General features: G+C 37.1%; 1 protein-coding gene across 1 annotated transcript in view; it reads right to left on the bottom strand.

Annotated features, from left to right (window-relative positions):
- PXDNL (peroxidasin like) overlaps positions 1 to 20,949 on the bottom strand; it is a 372,636-nt gene that overhangs the window by 170,359 nt on the left and 181,328 nt on the right. Inside the window, 1 exon segment of the mRNA XM_040972689.1 lies at positions 10,164 to 10,235. Coding sequence (XP_040828623.1) covers positions 10,164 to 10,235 — 72 coding nt within the window.

Below are 20,949 nucleotides of genomic sequence, written 5' to 3'. Positions count from 1 at the left end.
GATTTATTACAAAATTAAACAGTTTCTGGTTTCTGGTCCCTGGGAAACTTTTGCTTGAAACTTTCATGCAGTTATATCAGGAGCAAACCATATGCTTGAGAAAGATCTTTCCCCAGTGCAGAGGCTGAGACTAAGAGAAGATTTCTGTTCTCAGACACCTGATTTTAACTTTAAAAATAACCCATGGAAAGTCCAAGTGTTACGTGCTTACTCAGCTGGTACTTAGTATAGCTTTTAAGGCAGATAAAGTGAGATATTTTGTCATAGAGCTCATAAGCTACTAGAAATGGTTATGAGAAGAACAAAATAAGGCATAAATCCTAGTTGGGACTAGGGTAAGGCCTCCAGGGTATTAATACTAAGGCAGAGGTCAGGATGGTTATCCTTGGCTGTACACTGCAATCTCCTAGGGAAACTGGAAAGCAACCACTCCAAGCCCCACCCATCCTACTGCAATTCTGCTCTATTATGAGGAGGAGGTAGAAAGGCAATGCTATTTTTAGGGGCTCCTGGTTGATTGCAACGGCCCTCAGGCTGGGGACTCTCTGGTTCAGATCACAAGAGTGTACTACTAAAAAGCAGATGAAAGTTTTGGCTAATTTCACATCTCCTCTTGTAACATAAGTAGGAAAAAGAAATCTGATTTTAAAAAACTCAGATTTAGATCAGTTTTTTTTTTTTCAGAATCACCTCTAAACACATTGGGAGTTATCTATTGTATTCTCTGTAGACAAACTCCAGCAGTGCTTGGAGCTGGACATGAGCCGCCTGCATCCCTCTGATCCCAGTCAGCCACAAACAACAGAGGGGATGAGGGCCACATTTCCACCTACGTTGGTCTGTTCCTCAGTGGGGTATTGGAGCTTTTTCAGAACACCTTGGAGAGCAGCAAAGTATAACAGAGAATGTATCTGTTCCCCATTTTCATTTGTACTGAAGAACAAATTGGGTGTCTTCAAAGATCACTGTTTATATCATACAGATTCATATAGATTTTATCCAGAATTGTACAAGGGAAAAGTGAAGAGCTTTAAATTGCTCCTTTCATGTAGAAGCCAAAATGAGACCCCATCAGGGTAAGGCTTGGGTGGGACCATGACACTGAGGAACAGGAATGGGACACAGAGAGCCCTGTGAGCAGATGGAATTTCTCTCATCTGGTTATCATGTTACCGTTGTCTCATTACATTTATCTCAACTGCCGCAGAACTGGTTGGAAAGCAACATTAAAGAATTTGGGAATACTTTCTGCAAAGGTGCTGGAAACGAACTTTTCCTGGTGTTCAGGAGAGGAATTCCAGTTGGAGTTTATAATAACTGCACATCCACTTTCACAGCCATAGTCCTGAGAAAGGACACATGATGCTGACCAGCCAGAAATGTACTTTGACTTCTCCCAAACTACTTAGCTGGTGAAAGCTTTTGCTTTGATATGATTCTACGAAAGATAAGCTCATCATTCTATCTGGCCTGAACACATCAGTAGTGCATTTGTTCATCAGTATTCAAAATGCTGATTCAATGCAATAGCAATCAAAATTCACAGGACTCTTACTTCAAAACAAAACAAAATCCATATATATATGAATATATAAATATGAAAACACACACACATATATATATGAACAGCATATATATATGCTGTTCATTTTAAAGCAGCTGAATGCAGTAGCTGCTGGGAAAACTATTGCAGTTGGAACTCTCATACCTTGCTGGTAGTAATTCAGAATGATAGAATCATTTTGAAATACAGTTTGGCAGCTTCTCGGAAAGTTAAACATTAAGAGGAGGACACAATAATTCCACATTTAGACATTGATTCTCCCGAAGGAATGAAAACAGATTTCCCCACACGGACTACTTTTCAGCTGATTATAACATCTTCATAATGGCTCCAAACTGGGAGCAACTCAGCTATCTAGCAGTCGATGAGTAGATAACCAATTTGTGATACATCCAGACATTACAGTGCTACCCAAAAATACCTGCAACATATTTCTGTTGTCCCCACAGCATAGGTAAACTGATGTTCTGAGATTTATTTTATTGATCTGAGATGAGGATACTATCCTAGATTATCCAGGTGGGCGCTAAATCCAAATACCTTACCCATGGAAGACAGACATGCACAGAAGATACTGGGGCAGGAACACAGGTGTATTTTATAGTGATATGACCACAAACCAAGTACCTATTGTCTCCAGAAACAGGAAGAAGAAAGGAAAATCATTACTGCACAGGGGTGGGGAACCTTTTCCGGGAAGGACCATTTAAATGCATAAAACAACATCTATAACATCAATTGATAGCAACATTATTGGTTTAAAGGTCAGCTTGCTATGTTTTATTACTTTGTCAGGTCCAAAACAAATGATTTGGTGAGACTTACACATTACATGGGCCTGATGTTTCTGACCCTTGCTAAGAGCCTCTGGGAAGGCTCTCATTATGCCAAAACCTTGATTTTTCAGATTCCTGGACTCCAGAAACGTGGAAGAATGTATGTCTACTCTTCTGAGCTACCCAGCATACGATAGTTTGTCATAGAAGGCTTGATAAATAATGTAAATATAATATATAATAATATAATATAAAGACATTGTACATATTTCAATAAATATATCCCTAAAGCTCTTAGTTTTGATAAGGTACTGATTTCAACACCAGTGTCCAAATTTCCATTGGTATATATATAAATTCAGTAGGTTTTCTAAGACGATATAGCAACTTATGGCCTTACTGAGCTTATTCATAATTACTGGGTCATTTTTGCAGATCTCTGAGAATCTCATATAGATTCATAGAGGTTTTCTTCTTTCCTCCCAATCTGTATGTCTTCTATTCCTTCTCCCTCCTTAGTCCATTGGTTTGAATCTGCATTCAAAGGCCGACAAGAAGTCATGTTAGCAGGCATCTGTATCTTCCTCTCAACCTTACAAGTTACACTGCCATGGACTCAGAATCTCAACCATTCAGAAAATTGCAGGTTCCATGGTCTGACCATGACATGCACTAGTCAAAGCTTAGCCTCCTCAGTGGCTCATATGGAGCAGTGGACATCATATTCAGGTGCACATGAAGGATATGGCAGTCCATTGGAACCTGCAAAGGACACCTGGTACCACAACAGAGGACAGAACAAATTGATGCAAACAGAGACTCTAAAGTGAACTATGTCAGCCAGTGGATTCTGAAGAGATTTCATCGTGCTTGGAATGGAAAGAAAAAAATCACTGTGATTTAGTTAAGGACTTCTTTGAGAGATCTTTCACCAGGCTGAGGAAGTCTCTGTTTATTCTTAATATGATGAAAATGGCTATCATGAATGGATGCTGAGCTTTATCACATATGCATTTCTAAGTATACACAGATATTGCTTCTTTTCCTTCACTCTGGACAATGACATATAATTTTGGTTTTCACCTATGAAGCTAAGCAGCAATCCTGAAACTAAGTGGACTTGTGCCAGACTCAATTTTCTAACATTTAATTTAAGTAATCTTATATTAATGAGAAATATAATGATATTACTTCATTGTGTCTGATTTTCATGTCATAAGGGGACTCCAGCTCACAAAACAAGTTAGGAATTATCCCTTCAATGTTTTCTAAAGCAGTTTTTGTAGTATTGGATTTTTCACTTCCTTATATATTTGTTAGAATTCATTAATGAAGGCAGCTTGGCCTCCAATTTTGTCTTATTTGTAACTCTAAATGCTTTAACAACAAATATAATTTAGCTAAGAGTTACACAACTGTGTAATTCATCTCTTTCTTAATAAATAGTATCAGCCAAACCTTTGCATTTTTATTTCATCCACAGTGAAAGTTACCAGCAGAAAATTGCTCCAGAAGTTTCTGTTTTCCCATTTTAATGTCTATCATGTCTGTAGGTATGCACCCATCATTTCCTTAATATTGATCATTTGTTCCTCCTTGTGCCACTCACTGAGTTGTTGGGATGAGAACTAACAATGCTACTGATCTCAGAGTGTGCCTTGCAGATTTTGCTCTATTGATACGTGTTTATGTCTTGATGGCAACTTTTATCTCTGTTGGGTTTTTCTTCTGCTTGCTTTGTCTTCACCTTACTTGTTCTTTTTAGATTTTTGAGGCATCATTGATTTCAAATATTTATTTTTTTCAAATTTAAAGATTTAATTTGATTTCTTTTTAAAGATTTAGTTATTTTTATTGTCAAAGCAGACTTACACAAAAAAAGACAGAAAGATTTTTCCATCCTCTGGTTCACTCCCCAAATGGCCACAATGGCCACAATGGCCAGAGTTCAACTGATCCAAAGGCAAGAACCAAGATCCAAGAGTCAGGAGTTTCTTCAAGGTCTCCGCGTGTGTGCAGGGTTCCAAGACATTGGGCCAAACTCTGCTGCTGTCCCAGTCATAAGCAGTGAGCTGCTGGGTCATGAACCAATCCCCATATTGGATGTCAGAGCCAGCAGTCAGGATTTGCAAACTAAGCCATCGTGGTGACCCCTTCATTCAATTTCTATATAATTTGCAATGTAGGCACATTGCAAAGCCTTCATTTTCTTCTCCTTTTTATTCTGCTCAAAATATTTAGTTTTTCTTGAGATTTTTGCTTTGATTTGTGGGTTTCTTAGCACATCTAAATATTTTTTTAATTTTCACAGAACTTGGAAATATTATTTTGATCTTGGTTTTGTGTGTTGTACAATGTTAATATCAATTAGCCAAAGATATTTAATAGTGTTATTCTGGTTTTCTATCTGTTTATTGGCTGGCTATCTGCTCATTCTGCCAAATATTGAAAGATGAGGGTTGAATTTGTTTATTCTTCCCTTCAATGTTATTAGCTTTTTGTGCTATTTTAACTCTAGGGTGGTTTGCCTACCTAATAACTACTGAATGGATGAAAGGAATTACAAATTTCTGTTTGCTGGATATTACTTACTTCTTGCTGCTCAGGCAGAGAAAAAAAGAGTAAATATTAGGGGCCTCCAAAATTCACACATTGAAATCCTACCCGTCAGTAATGGTAATTGGAGGTGAGGCCTTTGAGAGTTCATTAAGTGTGGATGAGGTCCCAGAGGTGGAGTCATTGTGCTGGGATCAGTGCCCTTGTACAGCAACAAGGAGACTTCACACAAGTGAGAACACAGAAAGAAACAAAACAAAACAGGAAAAGACACCCCCTCCACATACTCTCAAGATGTCCCAGCTTGCCAGATTCCAGAATTGTGAGAAATAAAGGTTTGTTGATTAAGCTACCAGGCCTATGGCGATTTGCCACAGCAACCTGAACTAAGACATTTTTCCATCCAACAAACATTAAACTTTCTTCTCCCAGACCAGTTGCATGAAACCTGAGTCTTTCCAGTTTTTGCTTTATGTCCTAGTCTTCTCTCCCAGTAGGTAAGACGCAGCTGTTTATGGAAAGACACAAGCATCTGTGCTTCAGGACAACCTTCATCAAGGTACCTGTTTCCTCCCCCATCCCAGCTCCCCAGCTAAAGCCTGAACTCTAGACCGTGTTTCAGGTGCCACTTCTAACAGCTCCTTGTTGAACAAACTAGCTCTGAGGTCTCTGCATGAAGACCATCAACAAAACAAACACACAATGGCTCTGTTTCTCCAGACAATGGAGGAGCAAGAGAAGTTTTACCTGTTACCCCATTGGTCTCCACATTCAGCATGTGTGTGCACTCTACCTATTCAAAAGTAGTAGAACTATTGCAGTTCCTACAGCTGTTGATGCCTACAAAATTTTAATTAAGCATCTGAATTTTTTTAAAGTAATGACAAAAGGCACCTAATAAATTTTTTTCAACTAGTATATTCATAAATCTCACTATTTAAAATAATTAAATCTGCTTTAAAATATTACAGTTGTACATACTTTCAGCCAGTTATGACTCAAACTAAAAACTGAAACTATAGGATTTTTAAAAACAAACTAGAAAAATCAACAATGGTCAACCAGATTAAATTAATGATACTTGTGTCACTGGTTAAATTTAAGTTTGCAGTTAAAACTACACAAGTTTTTCTCTCTCTCCCCCCTTTCTCTCTCTCTCTCTTTATCTCTCCCTTCCTCTCTCTCTTTATCTCTCTGTCTCTCCCTCTCAATTTTTAACATAAAGCAAAGCAAGCATTTGCCTTAGCAGCAAACACCCCCGTCTCACATCTAAGTGCTTGGATTCCATCTTGGTTCCAGCTCTTGATCGCAGCTTCCTGCTAATGCTGACCTGGGAGCACTAGACTCAGGGATATTGATAAAGGAGCTCCAGGTTAAACTGCTAGATTTGCTTCAGTAGGTTCCGTCTTTGTATGTAATGTGCATTTGTGCATGAACCGATAGATTGGAGTTATCTCTCTCATTCTCTGTCTCTCCTTCCCTCTATACGTTTCTATTCTTAAAAACAAAAACAAACAAACAAAAAAAACCTTAAGTATTTCTGCCATACCCCTAATTTAAAAATATATTTAAAAATTTACAAAAAAAAGTTTTGAAATAATAATGAAAAGAGTTTTGAGTACAGTAAGAATGATACTAGGCCTTATTATTTGAGCACCCACCCCTGCCAAGTGTTTCCTCCACAAAAGGATGTGCAGATAATCACAACCAGTTACTAGTATTATCCTGATTTTTAAAATACTAAAGGAAAATCAACATTTTGAATCATAAAATGAAATTGTAAATATCAAATAGTAGATAAATATTCAACATTTTCTAATTCAAGTCAAACTCAGATCTATGAGATTTCTACAGTTGCATGCTCAGGGATGCAACTCTGATTCTATCTGTAATTGTAGAAGACAGTGAAATAAAAAAATATATATTTAAGATACAAAGCAGTACATAATAACTTTACACAGATCTGGAAATGTTCTGTTATCATAACAAGGATATAGTAAGTGTAATACACCATTTGTACATGGGAAAATATCGGATGAGAAAACGAAGTAAGGAATGCAAAGTTACAGATCGAAGAGGAAACAGAAGGATTGACTAAAATGAAAAATTATGTGTCATTTCAGTGTTTGGGTGAGAAAGGTGGATGGAAGGTATAATTCTCAATGAAGAGATATTTCTTATCTACTATGCAGGAAAGAAGGAAGAAAACTCTTTCGCAAAGGAAAGCAACTATTTGTTGTATCTGCAGAATAAAGGCAAGTGACACTCATATTACTTTCAGTAAAATGAGTGATTAACACAGTTTTACTAAGTCACAATTTTTAAGATCATATCTGTAATGCTTGCTATGAAAAGTAACATCATCAAGCAGTCCTCTGTCTCAATGACAGAGCAGAAAATGTATTTTGAAATACTATTTTCCTTCACAGATATTCTACTAACAGGATACATATCAATACAAGAGAAACTTAACGCTTTAATAAAAAATGCTTACATTCCACAATGTTCATTACATCCCAGGAAGTTTGTTTATTTTAAAACACACTCTTCTAATATAAGACTGTACTATTTTTGTCTCCAAAAATTCAGTAGTTATAATTCTATTATCCTCCCTACACCATCCTCTGCCTAGCAACATGCACACAAAGAATTCTTCAGGGATAACTGAGACTTATTAATACAAAGATCATACTTGTGTTTTAGCCCACCATTTTGTTTAGTCGCAAAATTCCCCTTGATATAGCCAAAAGAAGTATAAGTAATCTAATGCAACAATGAGCAGTTATCCATGAAGTGCAATGTAATTCATCACATTTTCAAGTGACAAAAAGATCAAAAACAGAATGAAGTGAACAAACCCTTTCTCGGTACCCCTTTCTCACTTCCTATTTCCACTGTTTAAGTGTTGAAGGCTGTGTCCTGAAGGATATAAGAAATTTCAGCAGGCTATTTTTATATTAATGTGAGTAAGCACCACAGAACTAACATCGCCAGACCCTACAGTTGTCAAAACCTATAACATCATTGATCAGACTGTCCTGCCTTCCTCAAAAAGAAATTTAATCCAAAAAACAGGATTAGGTACAGTAAGAATCATAAAAATAAAAGCAATGTAACTAGACCTTGAAGAACAAAATCTCAGGCACCTCAAGTTCAACTTTAGTCTCATAGAGATACACTAAAATAAACCTGGATTGCAGAGCTATGAGTAAAACTATGAAAAATTCCAAGGATTAGTGATTATACATTTTTGAATACCCAAAAATCCTCTTAGAACAGAGATTCCTCATAGTATGGTATCTTGCTTAAAAAGAAAAGGCAGAAATGCTTTAAACATTAGCATTACTCAAGATTAGTAAGACAATTAAATACTAACAAAAGTAACACAATTACTAATGAGAATTGTGTGCATTCTAAGAGGCAATTAAAGCTTTTCATGTGCTAATATTATAAACCATGTGTAAATACACCACGTGTCCACACACTGGTAGGGATTTTGTTTGTTGCTGTTACTAATGTATTTACACTTGAAAGATTTATGTAATGGTTCTGCAATAAGATGAAAATTATCCAAAACATCACCCAATGTAGAGCAAAGAATGAAGCACTTTTCCACAGAAATAGCTTGTTAGTCATAAAAAAGTTAATGCAGCAAAGCAGAAATAATTATGTTTTAAATACACATTTGATTACATACTTTAATATGTTATCCTAATGATTTTCTTGGAAATTTTGAAGTGTGTTGAGGATAGAGGTGATTGCAGGGGCCAGTGTTGTGGCACATTGGATTGAGCCACTCCCTGAGATGCTGACATCCCATATGAACTGTGGATCAAATCCTGGCTGTTCCACTTCTGATCAAGTGCCATATTAATGCATGTGTAAAGGTAGTGGAAGATGGGTCAAGTCTCTGGCCTCTGCACCCATATAGGAGACCTATTTGGGGAGTGAACCAGCAGATGGAAGATCTCTCTATGTAATCGCTTCATCTCTGTGTAACTCTGCCTTTCAGATAAACACATACTCTTTAAGAAAGTAAGAAGAAAATGAAATGATGACAAATATCTTTATGAAATAAAGAAACCATGATGCCAGTGGAGATCAACTCGGGAGCCAAATGTTTCTATATGTGGGAATCCTATATCAACACAGACAATTGAAAAACAAAACACGTCCTACACATATCTGGACTTAGAAAAATAATCCCAGCAGTTGTTATCAATAGGAAAAATCTTATTCCTAACTGGTATTTCTGCTGCAGACTCACATGGCTGCAAGAAATATTTGAATAAAGCATCAAGCTGTTCAGTAGTCATGTAACAGACAATTTTCTGGTCTTGAATAATTGATATTTAACCCTACAATTCTCATAGGCAAATCTGAGATTTATATATTTTTAAAATATTTTCTCTTTTTTTGCTTCTTTTTATTATTATCATTTTATGATACAGTTCTATAAGTCCTGGGATTTCCCTTATCCCGTCACCAATTCCCTTCCCCCTATATCATTACTATAACATAGTTCTTCATACACAGTCACATGTCCATCAGTGTGGGCATGGACAATAGCAGAAACTCCAACATCCTATTGTGAAGATATAGTAAACAGTTTCATTGCAAGTCCATCTTTGTCTGGAAATAGAGATGCATACTGCATTGTATCCTCACATCTGAATTTACATTAATTGTCAAATTCTGTAAAGTACACTGAGGCAGGATCAGGTCTGAGTTGTACCAGTACCACAAAGTTTAATTTTGTGCAAGTCACTAAATTAACCCCAACTTTAGTTAGATCTATAATATGAGAGGTTAGTTAGATCTCATGTTGCAGAAGTTTCCATACCAGTTAAATGTCTGAGGTTGCTTCATGAATTGACATAATCACAACTACAAACCACTTTCTATAAAATGCCTGTTTTGTGACAAGTGGTAAGTTAGTTTTTTTTTTCTTGTAGATGCTCAACCCTCACAACAGAATGATCTGCATTTCAGAGTTGGAAATAGCAGTTTAGCGAGGCTAATGTGTCCAAAGTCACACGAAGAATAACAATAACAGAATGAACAAGGATTCCAGCTGAGGGGTCTGCCTGCCTCCATGCCAACTCATTTGTTCTAGTTTCTATCCAACAAATGACAAAATATTCAATCATTAGATCTACATGACAAGGCCTAAAATAATTGTTCAACTACCACCTATGGGCATTTAAATTCTTTTCTATTTGAATTGCAAGCACCAGCAATGCAATATGGATGTTTCTATGACTTACAGCTGTTCCAACAATATGAGGCCTTTAAATGCTTGTCTATCTAGTACATAAATTTCATTCTTGTAAAGGTACCTGAAAAACACATAAAATTCTACTAAATTACACAAGACATGATATGGATACTGCATGTTTCAAACGGGGACTTAGAAAAAGTAAAGTGCTTTAGTAGGTGTTCATAGATTTTTCTAAAAATATGTGGCAACCCTGAGATAGTTTAAATACATTTAATTGCCTGGGAAGTGTTCTACAGTTCTATTCGCACTCTCAAAGGCATCTTTGGTCCAAATACATAAGAAACTCAGAGTAAAAATGGAGAAATTATGATCATTGCATTCATAGGTATCGGGTTGCAATTTCTCTGAGGAAAAAAAGTCTGTAAGCAGTAATTTTTAAAATTTACTTACCTTTTTTAACTTGAAAGGGAGTTTTACAGAGAAAAGGAGAGACAAAGTGAAAAATCTACGTACTGGTTGTGAATAATATTTTAAAATTCAGTAGACTCAATGTATTCAAAGGAGAGTTATACTTATGTAGTCAGTGTGTATCCATATAGAAATCATTATACAGAAATAAAACATCTTAATAGCTCATAAAACTACTTTGATCCTCTAGTGACTGTTAGAAATCTACAAAAAGGGATATTCTGAATGGATTGAAAAATACAATGTTACTTCTAATGTTACCGATGGAAACAATGTGCATGACATGTGAGCACTTTGTAATTTTTCAACCCCAAGATGGCAAGGATACTTCATCTCCAATGTTTGAGAAGGCATGCAAGTGAGACTGTTTCTTCTCTCTTTGTGTCTCCCAGAGTTTAAGCCCATAAGAATTCCTGACATTTCTGTCATCCTCTGGAATGTGCTTTCCCATGATCTGAAGACATCAAAGTCACCTGGTGATACATCAAAATTCCTCAAAGGGCAGACTTTGGGAATGGTGGTGCAGACAGAAAGCATCAACATGAGAGTATGTTGGCTCACTTCCCACTCCAGTTGTTAACTGCAGCTTCCTTTCAGCTCAGGCTCTAGCTCAACAAGAACAGTCTGACAAATATGAGCTGTGACGTAACCTAGAGAAAGAGTGCATCAGTAACATCAACTTCTCAAAGCGGCAGCAAGGTAAGCTCTGGAGTCCTCTGGGCAGCACAGTGGTGGGGGCCTCTCACATGAGAATATGAGGAGGGCTAGGAAGTGATACAACAAGAAAAAGCAAGGAATAGTCCCAAGGAGCACCTCACAGACAGATGCCTGACTCTGGGCAATTGAAGAAAAGACTTGAACAACTAGGAGGAGGCACTTTACTAGCACAAGATACCTCATAGAAGACTGATATCAAAGAAGGAATCAAAAAGGCAAAATTGCAATGCATTAACAACAAAATGATTATTACATACCAAGCTTAATCAATGTAAGAAAAATATCTACGAATATTTTAAAAGTGAAATTAAGGGAAATCAGTTGATACTGCATTTGAATGTCAAATAAAAATACAAAGTCGGGCCCGGCGCGGTGGCGCAAGTGGTTAAGTCCTCGCCTTGCACGCCCGGGATCCCATATGGGCACCGGTTCTAGTCCCGGCAGCCCCGCTTCCCTTCCAGCTCCCTGCTTGTGGCCTGGGAAGGCAGTCGAGGACGGCCCAAAAAGCTTTGGGAACCTGCACCCGCGTGGGAGACCCGGAAGAGGCTCCTGGCTTCGGATCGGCATAGTATCGGCCCGTTGCGCTCACTTGGGGAGTGAATCATCGGACGGAAGATCTTCCTCTCTGTCTCTCCTCTCTGTATATCCGCCTTTCCAATGAAAAAATAATAAAAATAAATCTTTAAAAAAAAAAAATACAAAGTCACAATGTTTCAAAGTACTTATTTTAGAAATTTAAGTTGGCTGCAGATATAATTCCAAGAATATACTTTCTTAATCATTTCATTTATGAGCATAAAAAAAGAAACCAACTAGAAAGAAACTTAACCAAAATAACAAAAAACTTAGACAGTCAAGATTGAAAACTATTGCTCTAAGAAGTTAAATAGAAATGAATGAAAACTTACCCCGTGTTTATCAAATACTTAAAATTTTTAAGATATTGAAGCTATTCAGAGATGAATAGCCCCAGGAACAACCATAGAAAACCAAATTCTAAAATTCAGATGTCATCTGAGGAGACAGCAAATAATCAAAACAATCTTGAAAAAGAGCAAAGTTGAAGATCTCACATTTTCTTATTTCAAAACTTTGACAAATATAATAATCAAAACAATGAATACAACCAATGAGATAAATAGAACAATGGAATGCTAAGGCCAAAAATGAATCACATATATGCTCCACGGTGTCAAAAATACAGAACCAGGAGGGGCCCAGCGGCCTGGCCTAGGCTAAAGTCTCCTGGCTCCGGATCGGCGCAGCACCATCCATTGCGCTCACTTGGGAAGTGACTCATCTGACAGAAGATCTTCCTCTCTATCTCTCCTCCTCTTTGTATATCTGACTTTGTAATAAAAATAATAAATGAATTTTTAAAAAAATGCACGCTGGGGCCCGGTGCGATGGCGCAAGTGGTTAAGGTCCTCACCTTGCACGCCCGGGATCCCATATGGGCGCCGGTTCTAATCCCGGCAGCCCCGCTTCCCTTCCAGCTCCCTGCCTGTGGCCTGGGAAAGAAGTCAAGGACAGACAAAAGCTTTGGGACCCTGCACCCGCGTGGGAGACCCGGAAGAGGCTCCTGGCTTCGGATTGGCATAGCATCGGCCGTTGCGCTGACTTGGGGAGTGAATCATTGGACGGAAGATCTTCCTCTCTGTCTCTCCTCTCTGTATATCCGCCTTTCCAATAAAAAAAATTAAAAAATTAAAACTTGAAAAAAAATGCACTCTGGAGAAAAGACAAACTTCAACAAGAAGTATAGTGGAAACTGAATATCCAAATGTAAAAGAAGCATGTTGGAACATTATCTTATCCTATATAAAAGTGGATCAAATATCTACATGTAAGACCTAAAACTGTAAAAAGCAAAGAAACAAACGAACAAAGAACAAAAACCACTTAGGAGTAAATGTTAGATAAATTTTTATTACATTCTATTTGGAAATTCTTCACTATGACACCAAAAGCAAAAGCAACGAAAGTAAAAATGGATAAAGCTTACATTAAAATTAAGGACTTCTGTGAATTAGATTGGGTATTTGGCATTGCTGTTAGGATATCACTTTGAAACACCCATATTTAATGTTAGAATTCCTTGGTTCGTGTCTAGCACCCTCATACTGATCATGAGGGAGCAGCGATGGCCCTTGTGCGTAAAAGATCTTGAATGAGTTTCACTCCTGGACTTAAAAAGTCTCAACTATTGAAAACTGCTGGAAAGTAAACTAGCAGATGGCTGATCTGTATATCACTCGCCCTTTCTATCTCTCCATCTTTCAAATAAAGCAAGAACAAAATGCATTAAGAACAGCATAAAATATTTCCAGCCGATACATCAGATAGAGCTTAAATTCAGATTATGTAAAGGAAGTAAATGTAGCACCAATTAAAAAATCAAAACAAAATAGCCAAAAGGTTGCAGTGAGATTTTTTCAGAGACTGTACATAAATAATCAATAGGACTGTGAAAAATTGTATAACATATCTGTGTTCTCAATAAAGAAAAATTATACCTAAAATGTTGATGGTGGTAGCCTATCCAGGATTTTACATAATTTTCTTTTCTGTCTTGTACTTTCCTATATTGTCAAAAATTTATAAGACAATTATGTACTAACATTATTTATTTATTTGTATTGCTTTGGACTGGTCTTTTGGTGAGGAGGTTAAGCCACTCCGTGTGACACCTGCATCCAATATTAGAATGTCCATTCAAGTGCCGGTCAATGCGCCTGGGAGGACAGCAGAAGACGGCCCATCTAGTTGGGCCTCTGCTGCCCACACACGAGACCAGGACTCGTCTCCTTCCTGGCCCACCCCTGTCCTTCACTGGCATCCATCAAGTGATCTGGCAGATGGATCCCTCTGTGTCTCTATTATTCTTTCAAATAAGAAAATGAATCTTTACAGAATTGCATTGCTTTTAAGAATATGCAACTTTTTAAAATAAATCAAGTTCATTTATATTCTCTTTATCATGGATAATGATACTACTTTAAAATTTTTCTTTCATGTTTTGAGATTAAATGTTGTATAATATTATTTAACATTTTTCTTAATAACAGATTTAACTTACTAGGTTTTGTCCTAACGCATTAACGATTTTCTTCAGATTCCTAAATTCAGAACGATAAAAATGTGACCTTTAATCATTCTTAATATGGGACACAGAAAACAGATAGGTATTCAACTTTTGAGTCTCAAAAAGCCCATCTAGATTTGACTATGAAATGTTGAGAAACGCTTGCTGAGATAATGTGTTAGCTTCTTTACCCCACCTTTCAAGGGGAGATTAAGGGGCCTGGGTAGCTGTCTTAATCAGCTCAGGCTGCCATACATGAATTTTAAAAAGATATAATACTGTCCCCTAAGATTCAACAGGATACCTGCTATTAATCTTTTAGTTTTAAAACGCTATGTTTCACAGAAAACAAGGTTCTTTGAAGTAATGTCTGTTTGTGCATCCTAGGCAACAAGAGTTATTATACACGGGCAGCATTTTATTGAACACATTCAAGTCTGAAAGGATCATGTCAAAAAGAAAAAAGAGTTGCTTGGAGGGGCTCTCACTGGCTGTATTTGTGTCTTTGAGAATAAGTAACAGTGTTGATGAAACTGTTTATAAAGCATACAATTTTTAAATCCCTGAGTACAGAGAGAAGAGAAGAAAGCCGAGGGGCAAGGGAACAAACAGGAGGAGGGGTGAGCAGAGGAAGAGATCTTTCAGAGGAGTGTTGGTTAATAAAAACAATAAATGAGAAAATTAAACATTTAGAATTGCACAATACTTTTTCAAATACACTCAGATAAATCTATTCCATGAATGCCAAAATTATTGGTGAAATTTTGTGTATAGAAAGGGAATTATCTCTTGCATACTTCACATTGTGTTATTACCACATCTTAATTCCAGAAGGTCTGCTCTTGTTTCCTTAGGGTTTTCTGGGTAAGCCATCATGTCTTCTACCAATAACGGTAGTTTCATTTCTTTTTTTAATGTTATTTCCTGAATTATTCAGATTTCCTGTACAATAGTGACTAGAGAAGCGGAGCTGTCTTTGCCTTGTTTTATCTTCGTGGGCTAGCATTACAGTCCTCACTTTAAGTGTGGTGGTTTGTGCTAGATGGCCTTTTACAAAATCAAGAAACTTCACTTTCTTTCTACTTTGTTCAGAGTTGGGTATTGCAACTCATCAAATATTTTTTAAAGATTTTTTTTTTTGGAAAGTTAGATATCCAGAGAAAAAGAAAGAGAGGAAGATCTTCCAGCTGATGATTCACTCCCCAAAAGCCCGCAATGGTTGGAACTGAGCCAATGTGAAGGCAGGAGCCAGGAGCCTCCCCTGGGTCTCCCACAAAGGTGCAGGGACCCAGAACTTTGGGCCTTTCTCGACTGCTTTTCCAGGCCACAATCAGGGAGCTGGATGAGAAGAGGGGCCATCGGGACTAGAACTGGCACCCACATAGGATCCCAACATGTGCAGAGCGGGAACTTCAGCCACTAGGCTTCTGCACTGGGCCTTTATCAAATTTTTTTTATAACATTAGACACAAGCCTTATTTTTCTTCAATCTAGCCTGTAATACATTCCATTCATTGATTTAAAAAAAAATTGAACCACTTTTGCATATCTGGGCACAAATTCTACCAGGTTAAATGTTTAGTTCTTTTTATATGTTTCAGAAATTTATTAGCAAATGTTTTATTGTGGATACTGGTACACATATTCCTGAGAGTTATTGGTCTGTAGCTTGTGTCTTATAATACATTTGCCTGGCTTGGGTGGGAGGATAATGTTGGCCTCAGCACATGAATGATGCTTCTGCCTCTGATTCTCTGGAAGAGAATGTTGAGAAGTGGTATCGTTTTTCTGTAAATGTTTAGAATTCTCCTGTGAAATCATCTTAGGTCTGGTGCTTTCAGCTTTGAAAAGCTGTTAATTATTGATGCAAAATATTGAAAAAGCATGTGCCTATCTAGATGATTTGTATTCTTTCATGTGTGTGAGTTTGGTAGATTGGATCTCTCACACTAGGAGTTACCAAATTCGTGAGCATAGGGTTGTTAATAATACTTGGTTGCCCTCTGAATTTTTATTATTCACTGGGGATGTTTCCGTGCCTTTGTTAATATTCAGAATCTATACTTTCTTTTTGTTGTTGTTCATAAGTTTCATTGGAATTTTATTAGCTTTATTAATCACTTTGACGAACCAGTATTTTATCTTTCCAAATTTCTCTATTTTTTTTTACTTCTACTTACTTATTTACATTCTATTTTTCATTACATATTTTATCTACTTGCTTTAGGTGGATGCTCCTCTAATTTTCTTATTTCTTAAAGGAGAAAGCCTGGATAACTGATTTTATGCTTTTCTACTTTTCAAATATTTGCATTCAACATTATGAAAATCCTAGAAAGCATTGCGTATCCTGCATTCCATACATTTACATAAATTGTGCTTTTACTCTCATTTAACCCAAGAAACTTTGATTTTTTTTTCCAGAGACATATTTTTTGATCGATGTGTTACCTTCAAGTGTTCTGTTTAATCCACAAACATTTGGGAATCTACTAGCTATTGTTTAGTTATTAGTTTCTACTTTAATTCCTTTGTGGTTGGCAAATCCACTTCTTGTAGGTTCTATTCTAGATTTGTTGACATGTGTTTGTAATCTACAAGATTGTTTACTGGGGTGAATACATCATGCGTGCTTGAGAAACATGCAGCATTCTATAAATCCCAATAGACTGTCGATCAATGGAGCTGTTTAATTCATCCTTGTCCTCACTGATGTTCTTCCTGTTTTATCAAACCATTATTGATAGATGTGTATTGATGTCTCCAATTGTAACAAAGGGATCATCTATTTCCTCTAGCAGTTCTATCTGCTTCATATATTTTGATTTCCTACTTTAAATACATGTACATTAAGTAGTATGCTATATTTGGAGAATGGACCATGTCTTCACCTGTTTTTCTGGTTATAAAAACAAGCAAAGAAAGAAACCCTCTGAGATTGGGTGATTTATCTAATGTCCAGTAATTTACTTCATGCAATCAAGCCTAGGTCATGGAGCCCACAACTGGAATGGGCCTCATGTTCCATCATCCCATTGGGGGAAGCAAGACAAAAGCAGAGGTGTGGACGGGGGAAAGGGACCAAACATAGCCTATTTTCAGAAACTTCCTGAATTAATCCCCTGGTTCAACAGGAATTAATGAATACCTATTAAGGCCTAATCAGAAAGGTAGAGCCTCTTAGACGCCCATCTCTCAATGCTGCTGTTTGGGGGATTGAATGTACAACACCTGAAAATTGGGGATCTATATGCAAACTGTAGCAGAATGTACATCATTATGCAATGCTCCACTTTATCCCTGGTTTCTTGTTCTAATGTCTTCTTTATCTGAAATTAACATAACCACTCTGATTTTAACTTGTGTCAAAGAATGGATAGATCTCATTATTTTTAATCCACTGTCAGTATCTATATTTCAAGGTTTGTAAGTCATTTACAGTAATGTTTTCCTTTAAGAATATATTTAGTTCTTGGTCTCCGAAGGCACTCCAACTCCCTGTGGTTTCCTTGGCAGTTGGGATGTTGTCCTTGGTGCTCGTACTGATGGTCCTTGGCGAGAATTCATGAGTCTTCAGGGTTGGGATACAAGCCTCCTCCTGTACCCCTGCTCCACTCTGGGGTCCACCCCCCTGCTCTGTGCATATGACCTCCTGTTAAGAGGTTGTCAGGACTGCTCTTAATTCCCCTCATATGTCTTTGCAGTTTAAATATTGTCTAATGCTGATTTGAGTCTGTTGTCTGTGAGTTATCTGTTATGATCCTGGTAGGTTATATTTCACATCTACCTTACACATTCTAGGGAGATGAAATATTTCTCCGCTCTCCCTCCCCACTATGGGATAACATAGGATATTAAAGAACTCTGAGGTCATCTACTCCCGCTTGGATCCACCACATGGGATGAAAGAATTCCAAATCCTTCTTCGCAGGATCCAAGGGCGTCAGGACAACAGCCAGGAGCCCTGAGCGGTCCGCAGAAACAGAACAGTAAACTTCCTTGGGGACTCAGGAGAGGAGCTTTCTCTGGTCCTCGCTTGGTTCCAACCTTGGGTCCCCATCTCTCTTGCAATGACCATCCGGATCATTCCAGAAACCCCTCAAAACAAACAAACAAACAAAACTCTAGAATAGATAGAGGACAACAAGAAAAGCCTGGAATCAGATAGCAAATGGCCAGGGTAGATTCACATACCTCACTAAGGACACAGATTGGTTACTCCTCACTAGGGTATTGAGGATTTCTCTGCACACGCTCCTAAAACTGTTCTGCACCTAAACTGTTAACATATGTCTTGTTAGAGTTATAAGCCAGTCTAGACTACCCGAAAAAAAAAAAAAAGCCAAGTTCAACAAAAGTATGCTTCAACGCTATATAATGCTAAATACTATAATGAAAATTGACACAAGACAGCTGAATAGTAATCTATAGCCATTTTAAGGTGTATAGAACCTGGTTGTGTATAAACTAAAATTGAAATGTCAACAAAGGAGTCACAGGATGTGGTAAAGAACTTGCATTTTTTAAAATATGTTGGTTACGCAATACTATGTCAATTTCATAACATTATCGATTGTAGATGATGTTATGTCGGGGCTTTTAATTGATAGGGATGATACTTTGCCGGCTCTACCTTCAGACCAGAGATGGTCTCTCCAACAAGCCGTTGAATTTGTTTGGATAATAAGATGCTGGACTCTATGCTTGGTATATGCTTGCAATGAAAGAATCTCAACTGAACTTGAACTGTGGTAAAGCAACAAGGGGGAGGAATCCACCATGGGGGGAGGGGTGGGGGAATCCCAATACCTATAAAACTGTGTCACGTAATGCAATGTAATTGATTTAAATAAAAAGAATATACTTAGTGACTGCCTCAAGACTGGCAATAATTATTTAAAACTGGACCACTTTTTGGGTAATGCTGTTACCTTACAGTTGAATATTTAGAATATGTTCCTCTTTTGGCTTGTAAAAATGCTAGCTTATTCATAAGATACCAAATTATTTTTTAATTTTATTTTAAACAAACTCATATTTTATGCATTAATAAAGAATAGAAACAGCAGCAGTAGGTTGTAGGTTAGACCTGTCACATATCTGAGTGCCAGTTCAAGGCCCGGATACTTCATTGTAATCCTACTTCCTGCTGACACACTTTGAAAGGCAGCAGTTGATTCAAATATTTCAGTCTCCCTCTGTCATGTAGGTAACAAAAGTAGAATTCCTGGCTCTAGGACACTGCCTGGCCCTCCACTGGCTTTTGTAGCTACCTGGAGAGTGAAACAATGAATGGAAAATCTCTCAGTATCCCTGCCCACTCCCCACCCTTTCTGCCTTTCAGTAAACATAAACAAATATAACTTTAAAGGAAAAGAAGTGAAGCAGTGGGAGGCATTTGATACAGCCAGTTAAGCAACCATTGAGAATCCTGCATTATGTATTAGCATGATGGGCTTCCAGTCCTGACTCCACTCTCAATTCCTGCTTCCTGATAAGGCACATTGCATTGTGTGGGTGATGGACACGTGGCATATTCCCTGCCTTCCATTCAATAGTATTGAGATGCACAAAATTTGGGCTGAAGCTATTTCTATTCTCATTGAACTTATAGAGAAGCTGATGTCTAGCCTATACCCAACCTAACACTCTGCATTATTTAAGAAGGTGTTAATTCATTATTTTCCATAAACTCTAAACAATAAAAGAAAATGAAAACTAAAATTATATCACCACTTATACTGCTTGATCATTATGCAAATACCCCATTTTTGAGGTCTAGAAAACTTGCCCAACAATTTAATACAGTGAAACAAAATTCTTTTAAACAATGTATATTAATCATTCCAGAAATATTTTCACTTGATATTACTGTGTGATCTTCTAATAACAAATTTATTTTTTAGTTATGACATTTGGACATTTATGTCAAAAATGGTGACCCTTCACTTAAGTTTCACCAACATACAAAATATAAACTCTAGGTTAATCATAACATTAAATATAAACTGTAGACCCATTAAACATTTTAGAAAAAAAATCAGAGGCAAGCTTTCTGAAGCTGTGGTCAGCACACAAGGCTGAGGCTTGACAGCAAAAGCTTGATGAATTGGATTTTATCAAAATGATAATATTTTCCCTTCCAGATATTCTGTAAGGGAAGTGAAAAATAAACTGGGATGAAATATTCAAAAATCAAATATCTGACAAAGGGCAAAACTCTTCAATATGTAAATTCTCAAAACTTATAATATTAAAAAAAACCCTCAATCTGTTTAGAAAATAGACAGAATGCACTCACAGACATAAACAGAAAAGGAAACACAGATGGCAAATAAGTACATGGAAGATGTTCAACACCATTTAAATTTAAACCATGTGAGATATTACTATGCATGTATCTGAATGACTAAAATAAAAATATATTGACTTTGAAAAATATTGGCAAAGAGCAACAAAAACTTGTGGGAATATAAATTGCTACCGGTTAGAATACAGAATGATACCACAACCTAACAAAAACAACTTGGCAATTTCTTTAAAGACTAAATGTGCAACTAAC

Source organism: Ochotona curzoniae, unplaced genomic scaffold (genome assembly GCF_017591425.1).
Source record: "Ochotona curzoniae isolate NIBS_2020 unplaced genomic scaffold, NIBS_Ocur_1.0 contig_2318, whole genome shotgun sequence".
Classification (NCBI taxonomy): domain Eukaryota; kingdom Metazoa; phylum Chordata; class Mammalia; order Lagomorpha; family Ochotonidae; genus Ochotona; species Ochotona curzoniae.
This window is presented reverse-complemented; position numbering and strand designations above follow the sequence as displayed.